Source organism: Papio anubis, chromosome X (genome assembly GCF_008728515.1).
Source record: "Papio anubis isolate 15944 chromosome X, Panubis1.0, whole genome shotgun sequence".
In the NCBI taxonomy this organism is placed as follows: Eukaryota; Metazoa; Chordata; class Mammalia; order Primates; family Cercopithecidae; genus Papio; species Papio anubis.
In genome coordinates this window covers 137,025,038-137,048,247 of record NC_044996.1, presented here as the reverse complement: position 1 = coordinate 137,048,247, position 23,210 = coordinate 137,025,038, and the positions used below count along the sequence as shown (strand labels likewise).

The 23,210-nt window shown below is 39.7% G+C and overlaps 1 protein-coding gene and 1 pseudogene across 1 annotated transcript; both read right to left on the bottom strand.

Moving 5' to 3' along the window:
• Positions 1 to 3,638: 3,638 nt before the first annotated feature.
• LOC101010598 lies at positions 3,639 to 6,664 on the bottom strand (annotated as a pseudogene).
• A 5,929-nt stretch (positions 6,665 to 12,593) lies between these two features.
• FAM9A (family with sequence similarity 9 member A) lies at positions 12,594 to 22,756 on the bottom strand. The gene is made up of 9 exons (XM_031660605.1): positions 22,672 to 22,756; positions 20,692 to 20,820; positions 20,085 to 20,205; positions 19,867 to 19,898; positions 17,959 to 18,073; positions 16,910 to 17,120; positions 15,486 to 15,584; positions 13,137 to 13,236; positions 12,594 to 13,029 (listed from the first exon to the last, which is right to left on the bottom strand). The coding sequence occupies exons 1-8, from the start codon at positions 22,754 to 22,756 to the stop codon at positions 13,168 to 13,170; spliced, it is 861 nt and encodes a 286-aa protein (XP_031516465.1). The 3' UTR covers positions 12,594 to 13,029; positions 13,137 to 13,167.
• Between the last annotated feature and the right edge of the window lie 454 nt (positions 22,757 to 23,210).

Below are 23,210 nucleotides of genomic sequence, written 5' to 3'. Positions count from 1 at the left end.
CTACCTGACTTCAAACTATACTACAAGGCTACAGTAACCAAAACAGCATAGAACTGATACCAAAACAGATATATAGATCAACGGAACAGAACAGAGGCCTCAGAAATAACACAACACATCTATAACCATCTTGTCTTCGACAAACCTGACAAAAACAAGCAATGTGGAAAGGATTCCCTGTTTAATAAATGGTGTTGGGAAAACTGGCTAGCCATAGGCAGAAAACTGAAACTGGACCCTTTCCTTAAGCATTATACAAAAATTAACTCACGATGGATTAAAGACTTAAATGTAAAACCTAAAACAATACAAACCTCTAGAAGAAAACCTAGGCAATACCATTCAGGACATAGGCATGGGCAAACACTTCATGACTAAAACACCAAAAGCAATGGCAACAAAAGCCAAAATTGACAAATGGGATGTACCTAAACTAAAGAGTTTCTGCTCAGCAAAAGAAACTATCATCAGAGTGAACAGGCAACCTACAGAATGGGAGAAAAAAGGTGGGCAAAGGATATAAACAGACACTTCTCAAATTAAGACATTTATGCAGCCAACAAACATGAAAAAAAGCTCATCATCACTGGTCATTAGAGGAATGCAAATAAAAACCACAATGAGATACCATCTCACGCCAGTTAAAATGGCAATCATTAGGAAGTCTGGAAACAACAGATGCTGGCGAGGATGCAGAGAAATAGGAATGCTTTTACGCTGTTTACGGGAGTGTAAATTAGTTCAACTATTGTGGAAAACAGTGTGGCGATTCCTCAAGGATCTAGAACCAGAAATACCATTTGATCCAGCAATCCCATTACTGGTTATATACCCAAAGGATTATAAATCATTCTACTATAAAGACACACACACACGTATGTTTATTGCAGCACTATTTACAATAGCAAAGACTTGGAACTAACCCAAATGCCCCTCAATGATAGACTGGATAAAGAAAATGTGGCACATAGACACCATGGAATACTATGCAGCCATAAAAAAGAATGAGTTTATGTCCTTTGCAGGAACATGAATGAAGCTGGAAACGATCATCCTCAGCAAACTAACACAGGAAAGAAAACCAAACACCGCATGTTCTCACTCATAAGTGGAAGGCGAACAATGAAAACACAATGGAAACAGGGAGGGGAACATCATACACCAGGGCCTATCAGGGGGTGGGGGGAAAGGGAGAGAGAGCATTAGGATAAATACCTAACACATGCGGGGCTTAAAACCTAGATGATGGGTTGATAGGTGCAGCAAACCACCACAGCACATGTATCCCTATGTAACAAACCTGCACGTTCAGCACATGTATCCCAGAACTTAAAGTAAAATAAATAAATAACTAAAATAAAATAACCAAAAGAGTAAAAAAGAAAAAAAAGAATTAATGAAATGCTTAGCTAGGCATGGCCAATGGAATTAGAATTAGCCCAGTCTTGCCATAACTTTCTGTTTCCTTATTGTCCTGAGTTTCAGTGGGCAACAGATTCATCTTTGGAGATTACTACAGAAATCTCTGCAACACTGTCTTTTTCCATTCATAACTTAAGGCTTTCATAATTATTGCAGAAGTTTCTCAGTCTCTCCATGTGAAATTTCTCTTAGCTATTGGATTTCAGATATTTCACAGTTTCTTTTGTGCTTTTAAACACACAGGCCCAATTCTGCTACTTAAAGTGGTTTCATGTTCAATTCACCCGCTGAAAATATGCCTGTTTAATCCGTCTTCTATGGTGATTGATCTGTTTACACTATACTATAGTATATAGTATAACTTCCCCAGTATAGACTGGGGAAGTTTTAAAATTGACTCTAGCTTTTTAGGATGTAGACAGCAGCTAAATTCATGACAAAAATGACATGCTACCTTAAAAAGTCTATCCAAATGTACCAAAGGTATTTGCTGTATAGGTCATGTTCTTTGCATCATAACTTCCTTTGAAAATGAAAGCTATGCACTTTTTGAATTAATAATAATGGTGCACATAGATAAACACATACTCCTGTCCATGCACACAGGGGAGTGCACGTGCACACGCATTCACACACGCGCCTCCCCCCTACACATTATCTTAGAGTGTGCCTTGGCATCCTTCACACAGACATACATCATTGCAGAAGAGACCCCACCTCTGTGTGCTCAGTCTGTGTGCCACAGCATCACCTTTGTCCCTCCACGGCTATGTGCCCACTTTGTGTGGTCTTTATATTGTTCTGAAGAAAAGTCAGGTTACTCATTCACTTTATTTGTGTACATACTTCAAAAATATATATTTTAATATTTCTATAATATCCAATAAAAGGATAAAATTAGAAGATATAACTTCTGACCAAATAAAGGAGAAAATAAAATGGTAATACTCAAGCTAAAATGAAACAAACACAAACAAGATAGACAGAATAAAAGTGATATGAACAGCAAGTATACTAATAGAAAGTACAATATAAGATGATAGAAATGAATCCATAAACACAATGGATACAAACAGATTAAACTCTATAATGAAAAGATAAAGACACAAAAGGTTTGAAAAGAAGATGGAAAACAAAAGACCAAATATATATTAACCCAAGGAAAAGAGGCTTAACTGTATCAACATCAGATAAATTAAATATTAATGCTAAAGTCATCCTTCTGGATAAAACAGTCATCCATATGAGAAAATCTGTTAAGTTCTCAGATAGCTATAACAATTTAAATCTACATGCATTTAATTAAATGGCATTAATATATATAATATACACAAAAGAAAAATTAACAGAACAAAAATAGAAATGAACAAAACCACCATTATACTGGAATCATTCAGCATATTCTCACCAGCTGTGAGAATGGTCTATGACTGGCATAGAGACCAAAAGTAATATAAATATAAAAGATTTAATAGTTTAATAAGCTCCTTATAATGGATATATATAGAAAACTACACCAAATAATTGGAGAACACACAATCTTTTCAAGTGTTCCAGAAAATTTTCTAAAACTTGGTTACCCACTTGACATAAAGTATGGCTTCTCAAATTTCAAAGAATCTGAAATTTTCTAAATATAACACAAATATTTAAAAATTAATATCAAAAGAAAACCTTCAATGGCCCTGTATATTTAAAAATGTAAAAAGACACATAAAGATCTCTGTGAGTTAAAAGTCATAATAAAAATAAAATTCTGCCTAGGAGACTTTGATAATAATAACAAACTTAATTTACTCCACTCATAACTTAAGGCTTTCATAATTATTGCGAAAGTTTGACAAAGTACATATTTAAAAGAAAAATTTTACCTTTAATTGTTATGCATGGATCATATTTGGGCCATAAGTCAAGTACATGAATATATACATATATGTGTGTGTGTGTGTGTGTGTGTGTGTGTGTACACAAGATATTCTACTCTGGGGCAAGCAAAAATGTCTAGGAGTTGGGATGAAATGGAATTGGCCACAAGTTGATGACTGCGGAAGCTTGGAGAAGGTCTGTAGCTGTTTCTTAGACCACTCTCTCCCTCTCATCCTTCACCCCAATGAGTCCTGTATCTAGTCCCATATAACAGCACCACACACAAGAGACAAATATTTTTGTCAGCTTCTTACATACACGTTGATATGACTTTATACATTTACAAGAAATAAGTAAAGGCATAAATGTATTTTCCCTTATTCACATAATATATAGTATATCGTACACATCCATTTACAACCCACTTTTTTCACCTAACATCATATCTCAGAAAGTCTTTCTTATCATTTGACTGTCGTGGCATTCCCACCATTTGACCACACAGTATTTTATTGAATCCTTCCTCTCCTGAGGAAGATCCAGGGTGTTTGCAACTCTGTGCGAAGGCTAGGGCTGCCATGAACAAAACGGTGCATCTGCCACATCACCCAGGTGCAAGTGTCTCTGCAGGAAGCGTTCTCAAAAATGGAACAGCTGGGAGAGCTGGGTCCCATATCTGATCATTAATACATTTTAATATTGGAAGATGTTACCAAATATTTCTCCTAGGAGGATTTGTACCAATTTATACTTGTCCCAGAAGTGTGCAGGAGTTATTTGCAATACTTTAATAACCCAGTGCATTTGCTTCCTTTGCCTGGAATATGCGTCCTACCTCATCAGATGCCATCCTCTGGGAGATGATTTAAGAGGGATGCCTTCCATGACAATACCTCCTGGGCTGCACTAGGAGACAGACATGTGCCCCGAGGGGTCCCGCAAATGCATTTCTCATAACACTTCTCACACTGCATTGTGATTGCCAGCGTTCTTCATTTTCTCAAGTTCCAGAATACCAGTTCTGTCTTATTTGTCTTCTTTCACCTGTACTTCCTGCCATGCCGAACCCACAGGAAGCTATTGGAGGGTTTGTAACATGAATCATTAAAAATGGGCTGGGGTCTCTATGGATTATATATACTTTCTAAATCAATTTCCAAATACAAAAATATACAAGCAAGAAATCAAAAGCACATATTTTAAAAGAGCATTACAGTGTGGAGATTCCTTGAAGAACTAAAAGTAGAACTAGCATTTTTTTGGTTATTTTTGCATTTTGTTTTGTTTTTAAACATGATACACCGTTGTCCAGGGAAGGCAGAGAACAGTGAAGTTATTCCAGCCACAGAGAAAGGTAATACCAGGGTGCAAGCCTCTCTTGCCAAAAGCCTTGGAGAATCTAGAAGAAGTTTTTGGTAGTGGAGAGGCAGGAACGTGGATCTTGGAGCTGGACAGCCTTGGCCCAGGTTCAGGTCCTTGCTCTGCCATGTACTTCCCCGGACCTCTCGGTGGGGTCCCTGGGCCAGCAGCATCGCATGCCCGGGGAGTTTGTTAAGAGCAGAGTCCACTGAGTCAGATGTACAATTTTAGCTAGACCGCCAGGGGATTGTTGGCATGTTAAGTTTTGAAGAGCATTGACCTGGGATTCTGGGCAAGCCAAATCAGTCCAGCGTGCCTCAGGGTCCTTATCTGTCGCATGGCGATAATGCCTACTTGAAAAGGTCGTTGTGATAATTAAATGAGATAAGGTAGTCCAGCCCTGAGCATAGTGCCTGCTCCATAGGAAGTGTTCCATATTTATCTCCAGCCCGTGGACCTTCTTTCGGGAAGTTTACATTTCTTTTCCACTCTCAAAAAAGCCTCTTGGTTTTGAACTTGAAGCTGTTGTAGTGCTGCAGTCGGACAGTAGGGGGCAATCTCGGTATTGCCATCGCGGATTGCTGGACACCGGGCTGACTGGGTCCGGACTGTGAGTGCACAGGTGATGCCGGCCGGCTCCTGGGCACCCACCCAGCTCGCTTACCTTAGCTCCCCTCCCGGGGTTGAGAGTCCTGGGCCTGAGCCTACAGCCTCGGCCATCTGGTCCCCCACTTAATCTCCCACTGCTAGTTATAAACAAATCTTGTGCAAACCTCCCGGGCTCACCCCCAGTCCCGCGGAGCGGCTAGACGTTGATGAAGGATCCCTGGTCGCCTTTGGCCGTCTCGGTCTCCAGGCAGCGCCCCTTCCTCTGTGTGACGTGGGGTTCCGGTGGAATCTGGCATAGCAGCGCAGCCCTGCCAGGCAGTCTTGGTGATGGTCGCACGGTTCCGCTTCGGCTGATGATGTTTCGTTACTGTCACTGGAGAGTTTACCCTGGTTTTTCTTTCTTCTTTGCAGAGGGCCCACCATCAGGTTTTAAGTCTTCATAATCGGTCCAGTCGAACAAGGCCATGTCCAACGTGGGTATCACCTCCCCGTCAGGCCTGCGCTGTGCCTGGGGCCGCAGGGAGGTGATGGGCAGGATCAGGGACTCTTCTGTGGCAGATGCTGCCTCAAAGGTGGTGAGGAAGAGCATGGTGGGGGACCGACTGGCGGAAGATTGCTCCATGGCCGCATCCAGCTCCTTGGCTTCAGAGAGCTCCGCCTTCATCAGGGAGCTGGGACCTCGGACCAAGGCTCGGCCTCGGTGCAGCCTCAGCCTGTCCCTGCGTCTCTTGTGCTCCCTGCTGCGTTTCCTGGCCCTCTCCCACCCTGGAGACCGATTCTGCTTCTTGGGGTAGGGCAACTCGAGCCCCAGGAGCAGGTCCTTCACCCGCAGCAGGCCTACAGGACTCTGCTCAGGCAGCGGCCCCTCAGACCCTGGCAACCTGGAAGCCTGCCTGGTGGCGGTGACCACAGCCCCATCCTGGGCCTCCCTGGGCAGGCGTGAGCCCCACTCCTTCTTGCCTGGGCCGCGCTGGCGGTGGTGGCTGGCCTGAGGCGACCACAGTGCTGGGCCAGGGAGGTCGATGTGATTCTCGGGGAGATTCTGAGCAGGAGTCCCAGGTGCAAGGGCATTTGCCAGGCTCAGCTCCAGGGGCAGCAGGAGGACTAGGACTAGGGCCGCCAGGGAGGAGGCGGAGGGGGACCGGGCCGAGCACCCGCGGGAGCCTAGCGCAGCAGAGGGTGAGCCGCAGAGCTGGGACTGCGGCGTGGAGGTGCGCGGGCGGTGGGAGGATGTCAGAACTACCATTTGATCCAGCAATCCCACTACGGGTATCTACCCAGAGGAAAAGAAGTCATTATACGAAAAAGATACTTGCACGAGCATGTTTGCAGCAGCACAATTCTCAATTGCAAAAACATGGAACCAACCCAAATGCCCATTAGTCAATGAGTGGATAAAGAAACTGTAATATAGATCATATTTTTCATATATATTTATCATATATATCAGATTTATCAAATATATATCAAATATATATTTATCATATATATGAGATAAAAAACTATGCAGTCATAAAAAGGAATGAATTAATGGCTTTCCTAGTGACCTGGATGAGACTGGAGACTATTATTCTAAGTGAAGTAACTCAGGAATTGAAAACCAAACATCGTTATGTTCTCACTCCTAAGTGGGAGCTAAGCTATGAGGATGCAAAGGCATAAGAATGACGCAATGGACTTTGTGGACTCGGGGAAAGAGTGAGAAGGGAGTGAGGGATAAAAGACTACAAATTGGTTGAGTGTATACTGCTCGGGTGATGGGTGCACCAAAATCTCACAAATCACCACTAAAGAACTTACTCATGTGATCAAACACCACCTGCTCCTCAATAACCCATGAAAATAAAATTAAAACAAATAAAAATAAATTTAAAAAAATAAAAAAGCATTACGAAGTCAAATTCAGAAAAAGAGATGGAAACATGGTTTAAAATGACCCCAAAATAACAACTTTCAAATTCTGAACACAAATAGAGATGCGGCAATTTGTTTGTTTTAGTGCCTATAGAAATTGTATTATAACCAGGCTTTTATAGCTATTTGTTGAAAAAAAAAGTACAACGTAAAGTGAATACACTAATCAAGAAAGCTGTATATATGCTATATATATATACATTTTTCATGTATGTCCCTGGGGCAATGTCTATCATTCTGGAGATGTTGCCTGGAGCTGTTTAGTACATTTTAACTAATGTTCCTAAAAAAAAAAAAAAAAAAAGAATTTCTCCAAAATTCAGACACCACTTCATTGGTTAATTCATTTTGTAATCCATCCATTCACTCAGTATCTCAGCAAATATTTTTAATGGCCTTTTTTTTTTTTCCTTTTAGTAAAGGAGTATGCTAGGCCAGGCATGGTGGCTCATTGCTTGTAATCCTAGCACTTTGGGAGGCCGAGGTGGGACAATCACTTGAGCCAGGACTTGGAAACTAGCCTGGGCAACATAGTGAGACCCTGTCTCTACTAAGAATAATAGCTTATTTTTAAAAAGGACTATGCTAGTTCTATAAGGTATCCAAAGCTTATTTGATAAAAATTCCAGGCTCTATAAATTTATAGAAGAATGGGAAGTAATTTTCTTTTATCAGTAAATTATATCATTGTACCTAAAATGTTTCGATTTGGCTTTGATTTTAAGAAATGCAAGGAAATATAAAATGGTTTACATTAATTATATATTGTACATATTTATATGCAAATATTTACAATATGTATTAAAATGTATATGTGGTATATTATTCAACCTTGTGAATTTAGGAAAAAAGAGATTTATACATTTTAAAACTTCCTTGTATGAAAAAAAATTCTGGAAACTGTAAGTGTGAGCTATCTACATTAGTGTTTCTGTGTTTGCCAAAACAGTATTACAGCCCAAAGGGGAATGGCTGAGGACAGATAACTTGGCCAAATGTCCCCGGCTAGAAAACCAAGGAGATTGCATCAAACTCACTCCAAAAGCCAATCAAAGAATAACTTAAAACTGCTGTCACTCACTTAGATTTTGCTTCCTGGTCCTTAGTGGTAGCTGATGAGGTTTAGAAATAAGCACATGTATCTGTCTATACTGAAGGGAAGAAAATAAATCTACTATGGCACCAGTTCAAAACACTGCATGAGCAGTCGAGAGAAACAATTTACCAGAACATGCTTAATGGTAAATCAGAAATGACATGTATGAAATGACATGTATGAAAACATGGGGCTGCAACTTGAAAATATTGGAAAATGAGTCATCTATCAGATCTTGGACTGATAACACTTTGTAAGTTGCAATTGCTGGATATCATGTATCTATGTGATCAGGACCATCTGTAATGATGAATGGTTCATGTTCACACAGTTTCAAATGCCTGATTTCTGAAATGATCAACTATTTATTAGCTGTAAGGTAAGGGGAATGATGCATATTATCTTCTCCTGTGCTTAGAGGAGTTGTTAAAATTCGTTTATGGAGCTACAAAGATTATGACATGCAATAAAACTTCTAAACTATGTAATAACATCCAAGGTAGGATTTTGTGGATTATGTGTTAGTAATGATATTTAAAGAGAATATTAACATTTTGTTAAGCAAATATATTAATACATTAATTATGTGATAATTTTAATTTTAATTACAATAAATTAATTTTATCATAAGCATCTTTTCTATTTATACATAAAACTCTTACAAATTCAAATAATAAAAAATGATGTTTTTAATCTGTACTCAAGAATAGACAGTCATATGTTTTATATATAAAGAGAGTCTATTTCAACATGGCAAAACTCCTTCTCTACTAAATATACAAAAATTACCTGGGCATGGTGATGCATGCCTGTGGTCCAAGCTACTCGGGAGTCTGAGATGGGAGGATGACTTGAGGCCAGCGGGCAGAGGTTGCAGTGATCTATGATTACACCACTGGCCTCCAGCCTGGATGATAGAGCGAGACTCTGTCATAAAATAAATAAAAAATAAAACAATAAATAAAATAAAATAAAATAAAATAGAAAGCGTATAGGTCAGCTGGATGCAGTGGCCCATGTCTGTAATCCCAGCACTTTGGGAAGTTGAGGCAGGAGGATCACTTGAGGCCAGGAGTTCAAGACCAGTCTGGGCAACACACTGAGACCACGTCTCTAGAAAACACATACAAAAAAATTAGCCAGCATGGTAGCACACGCCTGTATTCCCAGGTACTCGGGAGGCCTGAAGTGAGAGGATCACTTTAGCCATCGCATACAATTTGCAGCCAGGTGGCAGACAGTACAGACCTCAAAGCCTCCATTAACTCAATGAACCCCTTCCCCAGCACACGGACACATACACAAAGACTTACACTCATGTCGCTTGCTTATGGGAGCTGGTGTTTCTCCTTGGGGGTAGCAAGGATGAGCTTTTTATTGTCACTGTAGCTTCTCGGCTTATGCAAGTCAACACCTTTGGACAAGGGCTGAGAAGAAGATGGAATCCATCCTACCTCCCTCTTTATAATGGTGCCATTTAAAAAATTATTTTGTAGAGACGAGATCTTGCTATATTGGCCAGGGTGGTCTCAAACTCCTGGCCTCAAGTGATTCTCCCACCTCTGCCTCCCAAAGCGCTGGATTGCAGGCATGAGCTACTGTGCCCACCTAAAACAATGCTATTTTAAAGGTGAGGTGCATTTAAAGAAAGGGTGTATTTGGTATGCGAAATAAGTACCCTCCAAAGATGTCCAGGAACTCATCCCTGGAACCTGTGAACGTGTGAGACGACAAGGCAAGAGAGGAAATGAACTGGAAGGTGCTAATGACAGGTACCAATCAGCTGACCTGCAACATGGATATTATCCTGGGTTATCTCTAGGGGAGTCCAGTGGAATCCCAAGGGTCTTTCTAAGTGTGAGAGGCAGGAGAAAGGAACCAGACAGCCACATGAGAAGGCTCTGACCCCCCAAAATACTGGCTTTTAAGATGAAGAAAGAGGCCATGAGATAAGGAATGATAGGAGCTTTCAGAATCTGAAAAACATAAGCAAACAGCTCCTCCCCTACAACCCCCAGAAGGGACACTGCCCCACTGCCATCTTGAATGTTAACCCAAAGGCACTCAGTCCAGACTTTACATTGAAACTACAGAACTGCAGGGTAATAAATGTTTGTTTTTATGTTTAATTCCAAACATTTCAGAAACTTATTTTAATTGACAAAAGTAAATGATATATACCATCTACAACAGGTTGCTTTGAAATATGTATATATTGTGAAATAGCTACGTCAAGCTAGTTGACATTTGCATTACTTCACCTAAGTATAATTTTCTTTGTGGTGAGAACTCTTAAAATCTACCCTCTTAGCAATCTTTAAAAATCCAGTATTATCATTATCTGTTGTCACCATGTTTTACAATAGAGCTCTTGAACTTATTCCTCCTGTCTAACTGAAATCTTGTACCCTTTGGCCAACATCTCCCCAACCTTCCACCTCCCCCAGCTCCTGGTAACCATCATTCTATTCTCTGTTTCTGTGAGTTCAGCTGTTTTAGATTCCATATAAAAGTGAGATAATGCAGCCAGGCTCGGTGGCTCACGCCTGTAATCCCAGCAATTTGGGAGGCTGAGGTGGAAATATCACTTGAAGCCAGGAATTTGAGATTGGCCTGGGCAACACAGGGAGACTGCATCTCTCAAAAGAATATATATTTTAGTTGGGCGTGGTGTGCACACCTGTGTTACCAGACACTCTGAAGGCTGAGGTGGGAGGATCGCTTGAACCCAAAATGTCAAGGTTGCAGTGAGCTATGATCACACCACTACTGCACTCTGGCTCGGCCAGAGTGAGACAATATCTCTAAAAAAAAAAAAAAAAAAATGTGACTTCAAGTACACAGTTACTCACTTGATAGTAAGGGGTGGTATAAATATCAACTGTTCCATCACTAAGTACATTTTGGCTTCTTTCTCATCCATCCACTATAGAAGAAATAGTCAGATAGCCCAGTATGTACAACAGAACTCGCACATGAACCTCTGCAGTGCTTATTTTGCCTCTGTAACTACTGAAAGAAATCTCAAATAAGGATCTTCTTAGAAACTTAAAGTAGTACTTAGGAGTACTTAGTACTACCAACACACGCTTTGGGTAAAAGGAAAGTTCTTTACAAAAATGCAAACTTTAGGAATTAAATGCTCCTCACAGGGACTAACTTATTCCTGTATAAGTGATTATAGGCAGAAAAACAGAATCTGAATGAACTTGCTTTTTTTCTTAAACTTGGAAAACCTAGAAAAGGTTAAGAGTGGTATATAGGGGCCAATTAAAATAAAAAGCACAAGGAAAAATGAGAGGAAGTCGCTCCTGTTCTCCCAATGAGGGTATTGTGTTTTGAACAATTCATGAATGGAATTTCAGAAACTCAGCAAAAGAATACATTTAACTGACTTACTCCAAATATATTCTGAATTTCGTATTTACTAAATAAAGTGTTTCCAAATGAACATTTTTTTACATGTTGTTACACGTAAAATTCCTTTTACATGCAAAAACGTGTGCATCTTTTAAACATGTTTTTGCATGCAAAAATATCTTTTTAAACATGTTATATGTTGTTATATGTTGTTACATGTGAAAATTGCACATTAAGAAAAGGAAAGGTAGGTGAATTCATCATTCAAGTTTTTAGATGCAGGTAGACTTAAACTTCCACATAATCCATGAATATTAAACTGAATAAACAAAGCACTCTACATAATTCACCTTGCCACAGATGTGAAATAATTGTAAGCATACATAAATGTTAACGAAATACTTTCATTCAGTGCTAAGGGGAGGTATCATTGAATGATGGACCAAAACAAACTACATGGCATTTTGATGTCTGTGGAAATGACATGCCCACAAAGCAGTGGCTCGACACTGATATTAATATATCTTGCTCAGTTGCCTTAATTATTTATAGTAGTTTAATTTTTTCAAGAACACAAATGTTAAGGTATTTTTAATAATTTTGATAAGGCCATAGAATGTATCTATTTTTTGAATTCCTACTTTCATTGGAATTGCCTCTTTATCCTAATGAGTAAATACAAAAGAATGCATAGATAGGATAGCTTTTGTCATCGTCTTCTTGTTTTCTGAGAAAGAGTCTTGCTCTTGTCGCCCAGGCTGGAGTGCAGTGGCACAGTCTTGGCTCACTGCAACCTCCAACTCCAGGGTTCAAGCGATCCTCCTGCCTCAGCCTCCTGAGTAGCTGGGACTACAGGTGCATGCCACCATGCCTGGCCAATTTTTGTATTTTTAGTAGAGATGGGGTTTCACCATGTTGGCCAGGCTGGTCTCAAATTCCTGACCTCAAGTGATCCACTCCCCTTGGCCTCCCAAAGTGCTGGGATTACAGGCATGAGCCACCACACCCGGCAGGTTTTGTCTTCTTTCACTAAAGAAAAATGTACTTTTCTATGCCCGTGCTTTCTACATTTTTGGAACTGATACAGATCCACAGAGGCGAACTGAAATCTAAATCATCTTTAATGTTAAAATTTAATTGACCGTGTACATAACTATGCAATCCCTGCTTTCTCACAGAAGTGTCTAGGATTCATTCAACAGATCATAGAAACAAGGTCTGGCATTTAACAGACAAATGACAGAGGAGCTATACTGATTTATACAAGAATTATCAAAACACTGTCATGTAGTTTACTGTAGCTCAAGTTGTGCTTGTATCATATAACATAGGTTCAAGTTCTTTCTTCAGTCATCAGAATAACAGAGGTTGAAGAGACAACTAAGTGTCAACTCTTCCAAAAGCTGTTTCAAAAAAAATTTAAGTAACTGTGATACACATTTCTGCAAATAAAATATTCCAGTCCTTATATCAATCCTGAGTTTTTAATATTTAAATATGCACTACTTACAGTTCTGACACGAGTTTATTTAAAAACACGGCTAGTTATCAAGTTCACTTCCTTCATCGGAAGAAATGATGCAATAATTGTCTTTACAGTCCTTGGTAGCCTAAAAGAAAAAGTCTAGTTCACTGACAAACCACCACTTTACACCTCATGTTTTAAACAGGGTTAATCAGATGTCAAAAGGAAACAACTTTTAATATTCAAAGGATGCTGGTTATTTATTTCAAAGTGAAGAAAACTATAATCAATACATGGAGCTCCAAATACCCACTTAAATTTTTTAATGCCAGATTTCAGTGACATATTATTTTAGCAGGTCCAACTGTCATGTACTTTGCTTGAATAAAATGGGTTGATGAGCATCTTAAGGTCAAGATGGAGCAAAGACAGAAAAAGATAGGCAGGCTTATATCATGAAATATATTTTTTCAGCAGGATTATCAGCAATAGTCTACGTAACGTGGTTTCCACTGAAGGGATAAAATGGTCGGTGATAAGACCTCATCAAGTTAGAGAAAACGTAACTATGTTTGAAACATACACTATTCCCTCAACAAATAGTTCAACAGTTCCTACTCCCTAAAATGTTGTATGTTAATGCTGAGGAAGATGTAAAAAATGTAAGCATAATCTCTTCCATAATCCTGTGACATGAGCAAATGCACAAACAAAAAAATTAATACAAAAATTGTGTAATGCTATGGAAGGGCAACTCACTCAGACGTGTAGCCAAAAATGGAGACTGATGTTGACTTAGTTGGCAAAAGGTTTAAATTGGTCAAAAAAATTTTTTAAAGCATTGTGAGGGAAGAGCATGAGTAAAGCATGAGCGTAACAGTGAATTCCTTCAGGGAAAGCTGTCAACCTGGATAGGCAGGAGCAAAGACAGAGGGCGGCAGAACAAGCCTAAGAGGGGTCACGTAAAGTGGGGAGTCTCTGAACATCTAAGAACTGAGACGGAGCACCACTGACAGGCTGGGAAGAGCGAAGGGTTAGGAAGCATTTTAGGAAGGGGAGGGTTGCAGGAAGGTAATATTGCCGATCAATGAAGGATGGCTCAGAAGAGAAGAGAGAACTCAGAAAAGAGTTTAATAGTACAAGTAAGGAAGAATGAGGTCTTGAACTAGGGCAGCTGCAGTGGGAATTTTAAAAAAAGAAATTTAAGGGCCATTACAGAGGTAAAACTTGCCTCATGGTAACTGTATGGGAAGGATAAGGGACTCAGAAGAGTCCAAGATGATAGCAAAGTTCCTACCTTAAGTGGTAACATGCAGCATTAACACTGACAGGAAAACTTCTAGTTTCATGTTCATACCAATTAATAAATGGTTTCTGGGGAACATTATAGCAGCATGTTCTCTACTTGTGACTTCTATTTAAATAACTGTTAGATCATTCTCAAGTTGCTTGAAAATGTTATTTTCAAACTCTTTTCTCAGTTTATTTAACACATCTCAGTTAGTGTAGAAGAGTGACATATGAACATGTATTTTCACAAGGTTATTAAAAAGAATACCTTATTTCCCAGAAAAGAATTCCACTATTACCTAAATAATATACATCTACATGAAGAAGTGATTGTCCGATGACAACTTGCTAATGTGCTATACGACAGCAGATAATTCACAATTCACAACGTGTTAATAATCTGCTGGCTTTCCCATTCTGTTATACATCTGAACCATCCCTTATTATTACAAATTGTCATGTAAAACCATTACTGATAATTTTGTGAGTGAATATGCCATAAAACACTCCTATATTATAGCAGGAAATAAAAGAGACACTCAGTAGTTACACTTGCCTACTTCCTATTTAAAACTCTTGAAACATCACAAGTAAAAAAGACACCCAGAAAGGATTTATGGTCTTCTTGCCTTCCACCATAGATTTGTCACTGACGTCCTGAAAACTGAAAATAAAATCATTAAAACTCATTTATGCCTAGTGTTCCATTATTGGAATGCTAACCTTGTGGGAGTCATGTATATCCTACCACTCAAGATCATCGCCAAGGTCTGATTTTTCACACACAAAAAACGTGCAGCCTCTGGCATAAATGGGTCAATGTGTTAATAAAATGTCAATTTTATACACAAGATGTATATTTCCAGGTAAAATTTCCAATTTACCTTTTCCTGTTCTAAGTAACTCCCACAAAACTATTCATGAATCCTAAAAACACATTTACCAATTATGTTAAATTTGGAACAATACATTCAAAGTGAAAATGGTAAGTAATTTAAAATGTATAACCAAAATGTCTTTCCATACATTCAGAAACAAGAAGACTTTCTTCTATTATGCACGTGGTGTATTTTATAATGTATTATGTTACCAAATAGAACAGACCTTTATGAATTGCTCACGTAGCGGCTTCACCTCTTTCAGCCCCCCTCTCCTAACACTTGTATGTTGTTGACACCTCTTCTGTTTTTCTTGAAATGCTTTCTAGAAGTACAAAAAAGTAGTGATGAAAATTGGGTAACTTTTAATACTTACAAAACATAATTCTGCATTAGCTTTACAGGAATACTCTTTAAATCTATATTTCTTAACACTTTCTTTTAAACAACGTTTATGACCAATTTTAAAGAACTGTGTTCACCACTCATATGCTAAAATGATATAATGACCTTTTTCATCAGTCATTGAGTAAGGAATTTTCTTTCTTCTACATACATATTCAACACATATGTCTTAATTCTTGATTTCAAATGTAGAGTATATGATGACCCTTCCTATAATTTGTTGACTACAGATGGGTAAGATTTATACAGAAATTAACTAAGAAACATTCTTTCTTACTAAGATTTTAAACTGGTATTAAATCTTGGTCATTTCAGTATGCACATAGATGAACCTTACAAAAATGATGGCCTTTCTGCACCTTGACCTAATCTCCAACAACAGTGTTCTCCTCTCCTCTACATGGCACTCACTTATACAGTCATCCCCTAGATTTTGTCATTCCCAATGACTGCAACACCTACGTAATATTAATAATAGCAATGATAAAGAGCAATCATGGGTCAGATCACATCCTGAAAAACTTAAATAAACCCATTACACAGGAACCCTTCAATCCTCCAAATAACTCTGACATAGGTACTCTTACCATGTCTCCTTTTGTAGACAAGGAAATTTCGGCACAGAGATAAATAGTTTGCCCGTGGTTCCTGAGCTAGCAATGGTCAAGCTGGAGTTGAATCACAAGCAGTGGGGCTGCAGTGCCCCAGCCCTTGACCACTGCACTCAGCTGTTTCTCCATCTTCCCAACATACAGCCACTACCTTCCTGCCACTGTAGGTCACTCACTTCAGTACTACAGCTCAGGAGTCTGTTGGGATATGACACCCACTGAATGGAACACTTTTCACTGCCCATTGCCCACCCCCATGTGCTCAGGTAACTCAGTTCCAGCTGAAATTCCACAGCCAGTCATCATATCCCCATCCCTGCGTCTATTCCCTGCCCAACTCTTCCTCTATCAATGTGCTTGGCTACACCCCAACCCAGGAAATTCCAACCCTACAGCTGCTTTTGCACAAATATGCCAACTGGGCTCACTTTGACTTCTTAATCGCTATGATGCTGACCTCAGTTGGACCACAAATGCTTCATGGCAATTATATTCCCCTGGTACATGAGTCCACTAACGGGCCCCCCTCTCTGGGCTCATGCTCTCTTCCTTCTTTGCTGGATTTCTGCACGAACAATTACTCCCTGAGACACTGATACAATAGGTTAATCATAAAGCTAAGCCTGATACCAACAATTACTTCTTCTTCTGTTTCTTCTCCTTCTCCTTCTTCTTTCTCCTCCTCCTCCTCCTTCTCCTCCTCCTCTTGTTCTTCTACTACTATTACTTCTGCTGCTGCTGCTGCTGCTGCTGCTTCTGCTTCCTCATCATCTTTCTGCTTGTCTGCGATGTATTCTTTAAGGACATTCAGCAACTTCCGAGTATGTCTATAATCACGTTTCTGCCTGTAACACATAATATGTAACACTGTCATATGTCATAGAGAGATGAAAAATTAATCCTATTCAAACTAAAACAGACTTGACATAATTTATACTATAAAGTAGCAAGGGAGTAATAGCAGCTGAAATCTTTTTGGGAAAAGGTGAAATGAGTTACTCATTCTGAAAGGATTCCTTCCTAACTGACTACTAGAGCAGCTATCTCACATTATTCACATGCTGAAGACAAAGGAGGGTTTACAGCACTATAAATTTCCCAGAAACAATCATTTTCTCTAACAGCAGTTTACTTTTCATTTTCTCAAACTAAACAACATATGGGTTCTCATAAGCAAGTTCAAGAATATAACAGCCATTCATCCCGTAAGATTTCCCAAAAGAAATGCTTCACTTAACTATTTCTCCACATTGGCACGGTGATTTTCTAAAGGGAATAGTGAAAACAATTTAACTAAAATAGATAACTTATTTACAACATAAGGTTGTCCCTTTCCATATAACTTAATATTGTTAAGGATCTACAGACTAAACGTTGAAGACATTTATCTTACATGCAGCTGCCGTATTTCTAGAAAGGATAAAAATTAATTTTACAGGAAGACTATTTTTATCTGGAAGGCAAAAAGGGGTTATCTTCATTGGCTTCTAGGTAGTATCTCTCAATTCTGTTAAACTGAGGTTATAAAACTAAAGAAACTTACCTGCTTAGGGAACAATCAAGTAAAATACGTTGTTCCCTAGAGACACCAATATGTACAGGATAGTTTTTGAAATTATTTGCACCAACAAATACAAAGAAATGATAATAAATATCATTATGCAAAAAAGCCAACAATCATACCTTTTTAGTTGTTTTTTTCTCAAAGCACGTTCAATTGTGTTCTTGGTTTTCCTATAAGCGGCTTTATCTATTTTTATCATTTTTCTTTTTGCAGCAAGGTCCTCTTTAATGTTAGCTAGGTAGTAAATGAAAATGCATTAAAAGTTAATGCTGAAAAGTAGTTTCTTCGCATACATTGAAATCAATGTGAGACATGATGGTTCAGCAATATCGGAAGGACATTTACATTGTAAAATGCAAAGATCACTTCAAAAAGCAAGATTTACTCATTTGTTTTCTGTAAAACCTTTTAGGTATTAATATTAGCACTCTAATTCCAATTGGTATAACTGCAAATCACTTAATTGATGGATGATGAAAAAAAGCAAATAATTAAAAGTTTCTATTTTTTAAATGTGCAGAAAGGGTTACAAACACAGACTCTAATTTCTACATTTATAAAATGTCTTGTAATTTAAAGGACATGTTTCCATGAAATACTGTCACAATTCATTATGCAAAACATACAAAAAAGTATCTTATTTAATAAGACCATCAAAAGGGTAGAAATAATACACAATAAGAAAAGCATTTTTTAAGCAATCTAGTGATTGATGCTATTAACTGTATTTTAATAAAAGAAGCATCGTCCATGGGTGTAAAAATTTAGGCTTAAGTAAAGAAATACATTCAAAAACACTTTTGAAATATTTTCTTGGAGCTTTTTATATGATATTTTTATCCATAGTGTTGTGTTTCAGAAAACTGTAATACTACAAGGAATGCTTTCCTAAACATGGTTTCACATTAGAGATCTACCATCAATTGCTAAAGATAGTTTTCAGCAATCATAAAAGATCTGCACCATAATACAAGTCTCCATCTATAAGGAGTCTCCATTATATAATGGAGACTTTTTACAGTCTCCATCTATAATGCTCAGTTAGGCAGCTCACAAAACCAGCACTTAGTCACTAAGCAGAGCAAAGCTTTCCAAATATACTGCTTGTATGAATTATCGCTATAGAAGAGCTGAAAACTGAATTGAGCTTTTTAAAAATATGAGTATTGTCTCTGTCGTCTTTACAGAAATTTTCTCAATTTTTTTTGAAAATATGGTCCTATAACAGTCAGTGCAAATAACAGTTCACATGGCAATACAAAATGTATGAGTTTTTGGATCCAGTTACATGTTTCTCACTGGGTAGAAAACTTGTCTTTCTTTTTCTAGTACACAGTTTATTACTGGAATAATAATAGAATATCATCATTTTAGATAATTCGATTTTCTCTTGTGCTTTAAAGAAAACAAAATCAGAATGCTGTGACAATAGAATAGCTAAATTAGGAACATAAAAACTCATATTAAAAACTCTGAGTACATACGGACAGGAAGAGGGGAACAACAGATACCTGGGCCTACTTGAGGGCAGAGGGTAGGAGGGTGATGATGAAAACCACCCACCAGGTGCCACGCTTACAACCTGGGTGACAAAATAATCTGTATACCAAACCCCTGTGACATGCAATTATCTATATAACAAACCTGCACATGTACCCTCAAACCTAAAATAAAAGATAAAAAAACTTATATACTTAATCTGTGTACACTAAAAGAAACGAATACAGCTGTTTCTCCTCCAGTGTCCTCTAATATTCCCCAAATAATTAAATTTCCACGTGTATGAAAGAAAAGCCATCCCTCTCATTTCACCATTGTTAGAAGCATTCTCACATTCCACATCAACAATCAAAAAGGTAAGTATGAAAATTTATTAAACACATTACATTAAATACGTATGTTAAACGCTATATATGAGAAGAAGGCGTGTAAGACAGTCTTGTCATCCACTAATTCATATAACCTACTGTAACATTCGTATGGTTGAAAATAATTTTCAAAAACTACGAATAGCTCCTAAAACATACCTGCAATATATTCTAGCTTCATGGTATGAATCCTGTAAAAAAAAAAAAAAAAGTTACATCAAAATTTTAACATAATGCTACACAAAATGCCATGTTTGTTGGGAAGAAATGTCTTATGTGAAATGTTCTGCATAGAATAGAACAGTGATGACATGATCCGAAGCTGACTTTTCCCAAAATACTTTATCCGACAGGCAAAAGTGACTTAAACACTTTACCCCATGTGCTCATCTCTTTCAGCAAAAGGTTCTCTTTCCCCATGCTCATCAGTTACATCTTTCTCCCTTGTTTCTGTAAAAGGGTCTCTTTCCTCATGTTCATCATTGACTGGATCCTTTCCTGCATTAAAATTTAAAAGACAAATCTTTTTTAGAGGAAAATGCTGTTGTAGACATTTTTCGTGGAGAAAGGTACCATTTGTGGACTTTTTTGGCTCTCTACCAATTAAAGCTTTAAAGCAGAGCTATGCATGGAATCACTGGGCCCCTGGCCATTTTACGGAGGCATTTTTGGAAGCCCTTCGGGTTCAAGTCCCAGTAAACAACGCTCACAGGTCAGACCCCTTGGATGTTAGGACCACACTCATGGAGAAGAGCTGCTCTGAGAGCATCTGTAACCCTGCTATGAGGGGGAGCCTCCCACGGGAAGCCTTAGGCCCTCGATCCTGCTTTGAAAACCTGGGGCCTCTTAGCACATGCATGGTGGACTCCAAAGCCACGAAGGGGCCAGGGGTCTCGGGCTGCCCGTGTGCCCCCCGCGCAGAGAGCAGACAGATCGTCTCCTTGGGCGTGCACCTTCTTTCGTGGCCCCTTGGGCTGTGTTTACCTGCATGCTCCTTCACGGGGGCGGCCATAACTTGAGCCTCCAACTGAACCTTGGCAGCCCTCTTGCTGCGCTTCCTGCCCACGGGCTCCATGGTTGGCTGTCCTGGGAAGTTAGAGGCGACCCCTGAACCTGGTTGAGTGCAAAGTCAAACTAAGTAGGCTAAGGAGACAGGACATGTGAAAGGAGAGCCATTGGGATTGCGAGTTCAAGAAAGGGTGGGGATGGCCCACCCCGCGTGTCCTGTCGGAGCAGGAGGGGACGGAGAAGATGTCAGTGTCCCCTTCTATCCTTCCTGGCCCGTCCAGCCTGTCCCTGGGGCTGGCTGCAGAACTCACAGCTGTCTCGCACACCTGAATGGCCCCTGCAGGACCCTTGCAGTGTCCTTGGGACACAGGCTCCTGCCCTGTGTTCCCGATTTGGTTTTATGGATTTGTTTTACCTTTCAATATTCGATGGTGCCTGCTTAAAAAATGAATTTAGGAAATTGTCTTGTTATGGATTCATTGATTTGAAACTTTATTAATACTTTTGTTTATTCTCTTTTTTCTCTGTTTCTTTCTCTTTCTTTAGTTCGTTTTGTTGTGATTTTTATTTCCTTTATAGGGATTTTATTTTTCCTTTTTCCTTTGTTTCTTTATCTCTTTGTTTCGAGATTTATTTATGATTTATTTTGATTTTCTTTTCATGATTTTCTTTTTCTTATTTCCTTTTTTCGATTTTTCTGATTTCGATTTCCTTTTGTTTTCGACCCCTCCACCCTGCACACACGCCACAAGCCCTCTGACACCTCCTGCCCTGGGGATCACCTGTCTCCAGCTCCCTCCCTGCCCTCATCCATCCCATCCCACCCTCAGGGTCTCGCCCTGACCCAGGCCCCAGGCGACGATGCCAGGGCCATTTCTTCACAGGTCAGCCGGCCGCTCAGCGCTTCACACCCTGGTTCCCAGAGGGCCTCGTGCTCACCTTCCCGCCTCCCCACCGCTAACGCTTCACCTGAGAGATCCCTGATGCTGCTTCCTCACAGAATCTACAGACACTGGCACCACGAGGCTTTCTTACAAAAATGGGTCCTCAGTTCTCGTGAGAGCAGCTGGCCTGGCTACCCACGCTCCTTGCTGATTGGTCAGTTCAGCGCGCATGCGGGTGAAGGATCGTGTGGGGCCACGCCACCTGCTGGCACGCTCTCCCCACTGCCTAAGGGGCCGGGCATGGTTGCTGTGGACTGGGGTAGGGGGGGCTCTTTGGGGCCTCTGTTCCCAGAACCTTTTAGCTCCTCCTCCTGCAGAGGCACGCAGGGACTCGGGATGGAGGCCAAGTGGGTGGGGCCTAGGACCTCGCCCCTGAGCTCTTTCCAGCCACCCCTGCCCCTTTGCCTGGAATGGCCTTCGCCTTGCAGGTGGAGCCCAGGCTCCCTCCCATGCCCTGTGTGTTTCCAACATGCCCAGCTGTACCCTTTTTATCAATGGATTGTGCTTTTATATTTTTTTTGCTTGCTTGTTTGTTTGTTTTTTGAGACGGAGTCTCTCTCTGTCGCCTAGGCTGGAGTGCAGTGGCACGATCTTGGCTCACTGCAACCTCCATCTCCCGGATTCAAGTGATTCTCCCACCTTAGCCTCCCAAGGAGCTGGGATTACAGGTGCGTGCCACCATTCCCGGCTAATTTTTGTATTTTTAGTAGAGACGGGGTTTCGTCATGTTGGCCAAGCTGGTGTCGAACTCCTGACATCGAAGTGATCCACCTGCCTCAGCCTCCCAAAGTGCTGGGATTACAGGTGTGAGCCACTAAGCCCAGACCCAAAGTCGTGTTTTTAAAGGCATCAACTGTATGATGTATAGTTGTTTCCAAGAAATGACGACTAAAAGGTACTGATTGAGAAACTCTTGTCATTTCTTTCTTCAAAAAAAGTCAACTAGTTTCCTGCTAGTTCTTTCCACTTAAGTTGGCTATAGAAATCCCAGGGATGACCCTCAAGTTGTCACCTTTCTTCTTGTTGCTGTAAGGTTGGCCTGCTGACAGTAACAGATACACCCCACTCTCGGTTATTTCAGAATCAAGTAGATCCATTGGCCATGGAGTGATGGTCTTTTCAAGTCAGGCTATTTTGAGAGGTAATAAAATATTCGCGGACTTTAATTTATTTCTCTTTTGTACTTGCTTGTTTTAAAATACAGTTCTGCACATAAATATTTTTGACACGATGAACAATATAGATCTATTTTGTCACATTGCAAAACAAATTATTAAGTCAACAATGACTGTAAGTAGAACATTCTATTTCGTTATTAATTTTCATTAGGCTTTCAAAACAATTTTCTGTATAACATATTCAGATATTTTGAATTCAGCAATGCAGTCAGATGCTGGGTGCAGTGGCTCATGCCTGTAATCTCAGCACCTTGGGAGGCTGAGACGGGCAGATCATTGGAGGCCAGGAGTTCGAGACCACCCTGGCCAACATGGTGAAACTCCGTCTCTACCAAAATTACAAAAAAAATTAGGTGGGACCATGCCTGTAATC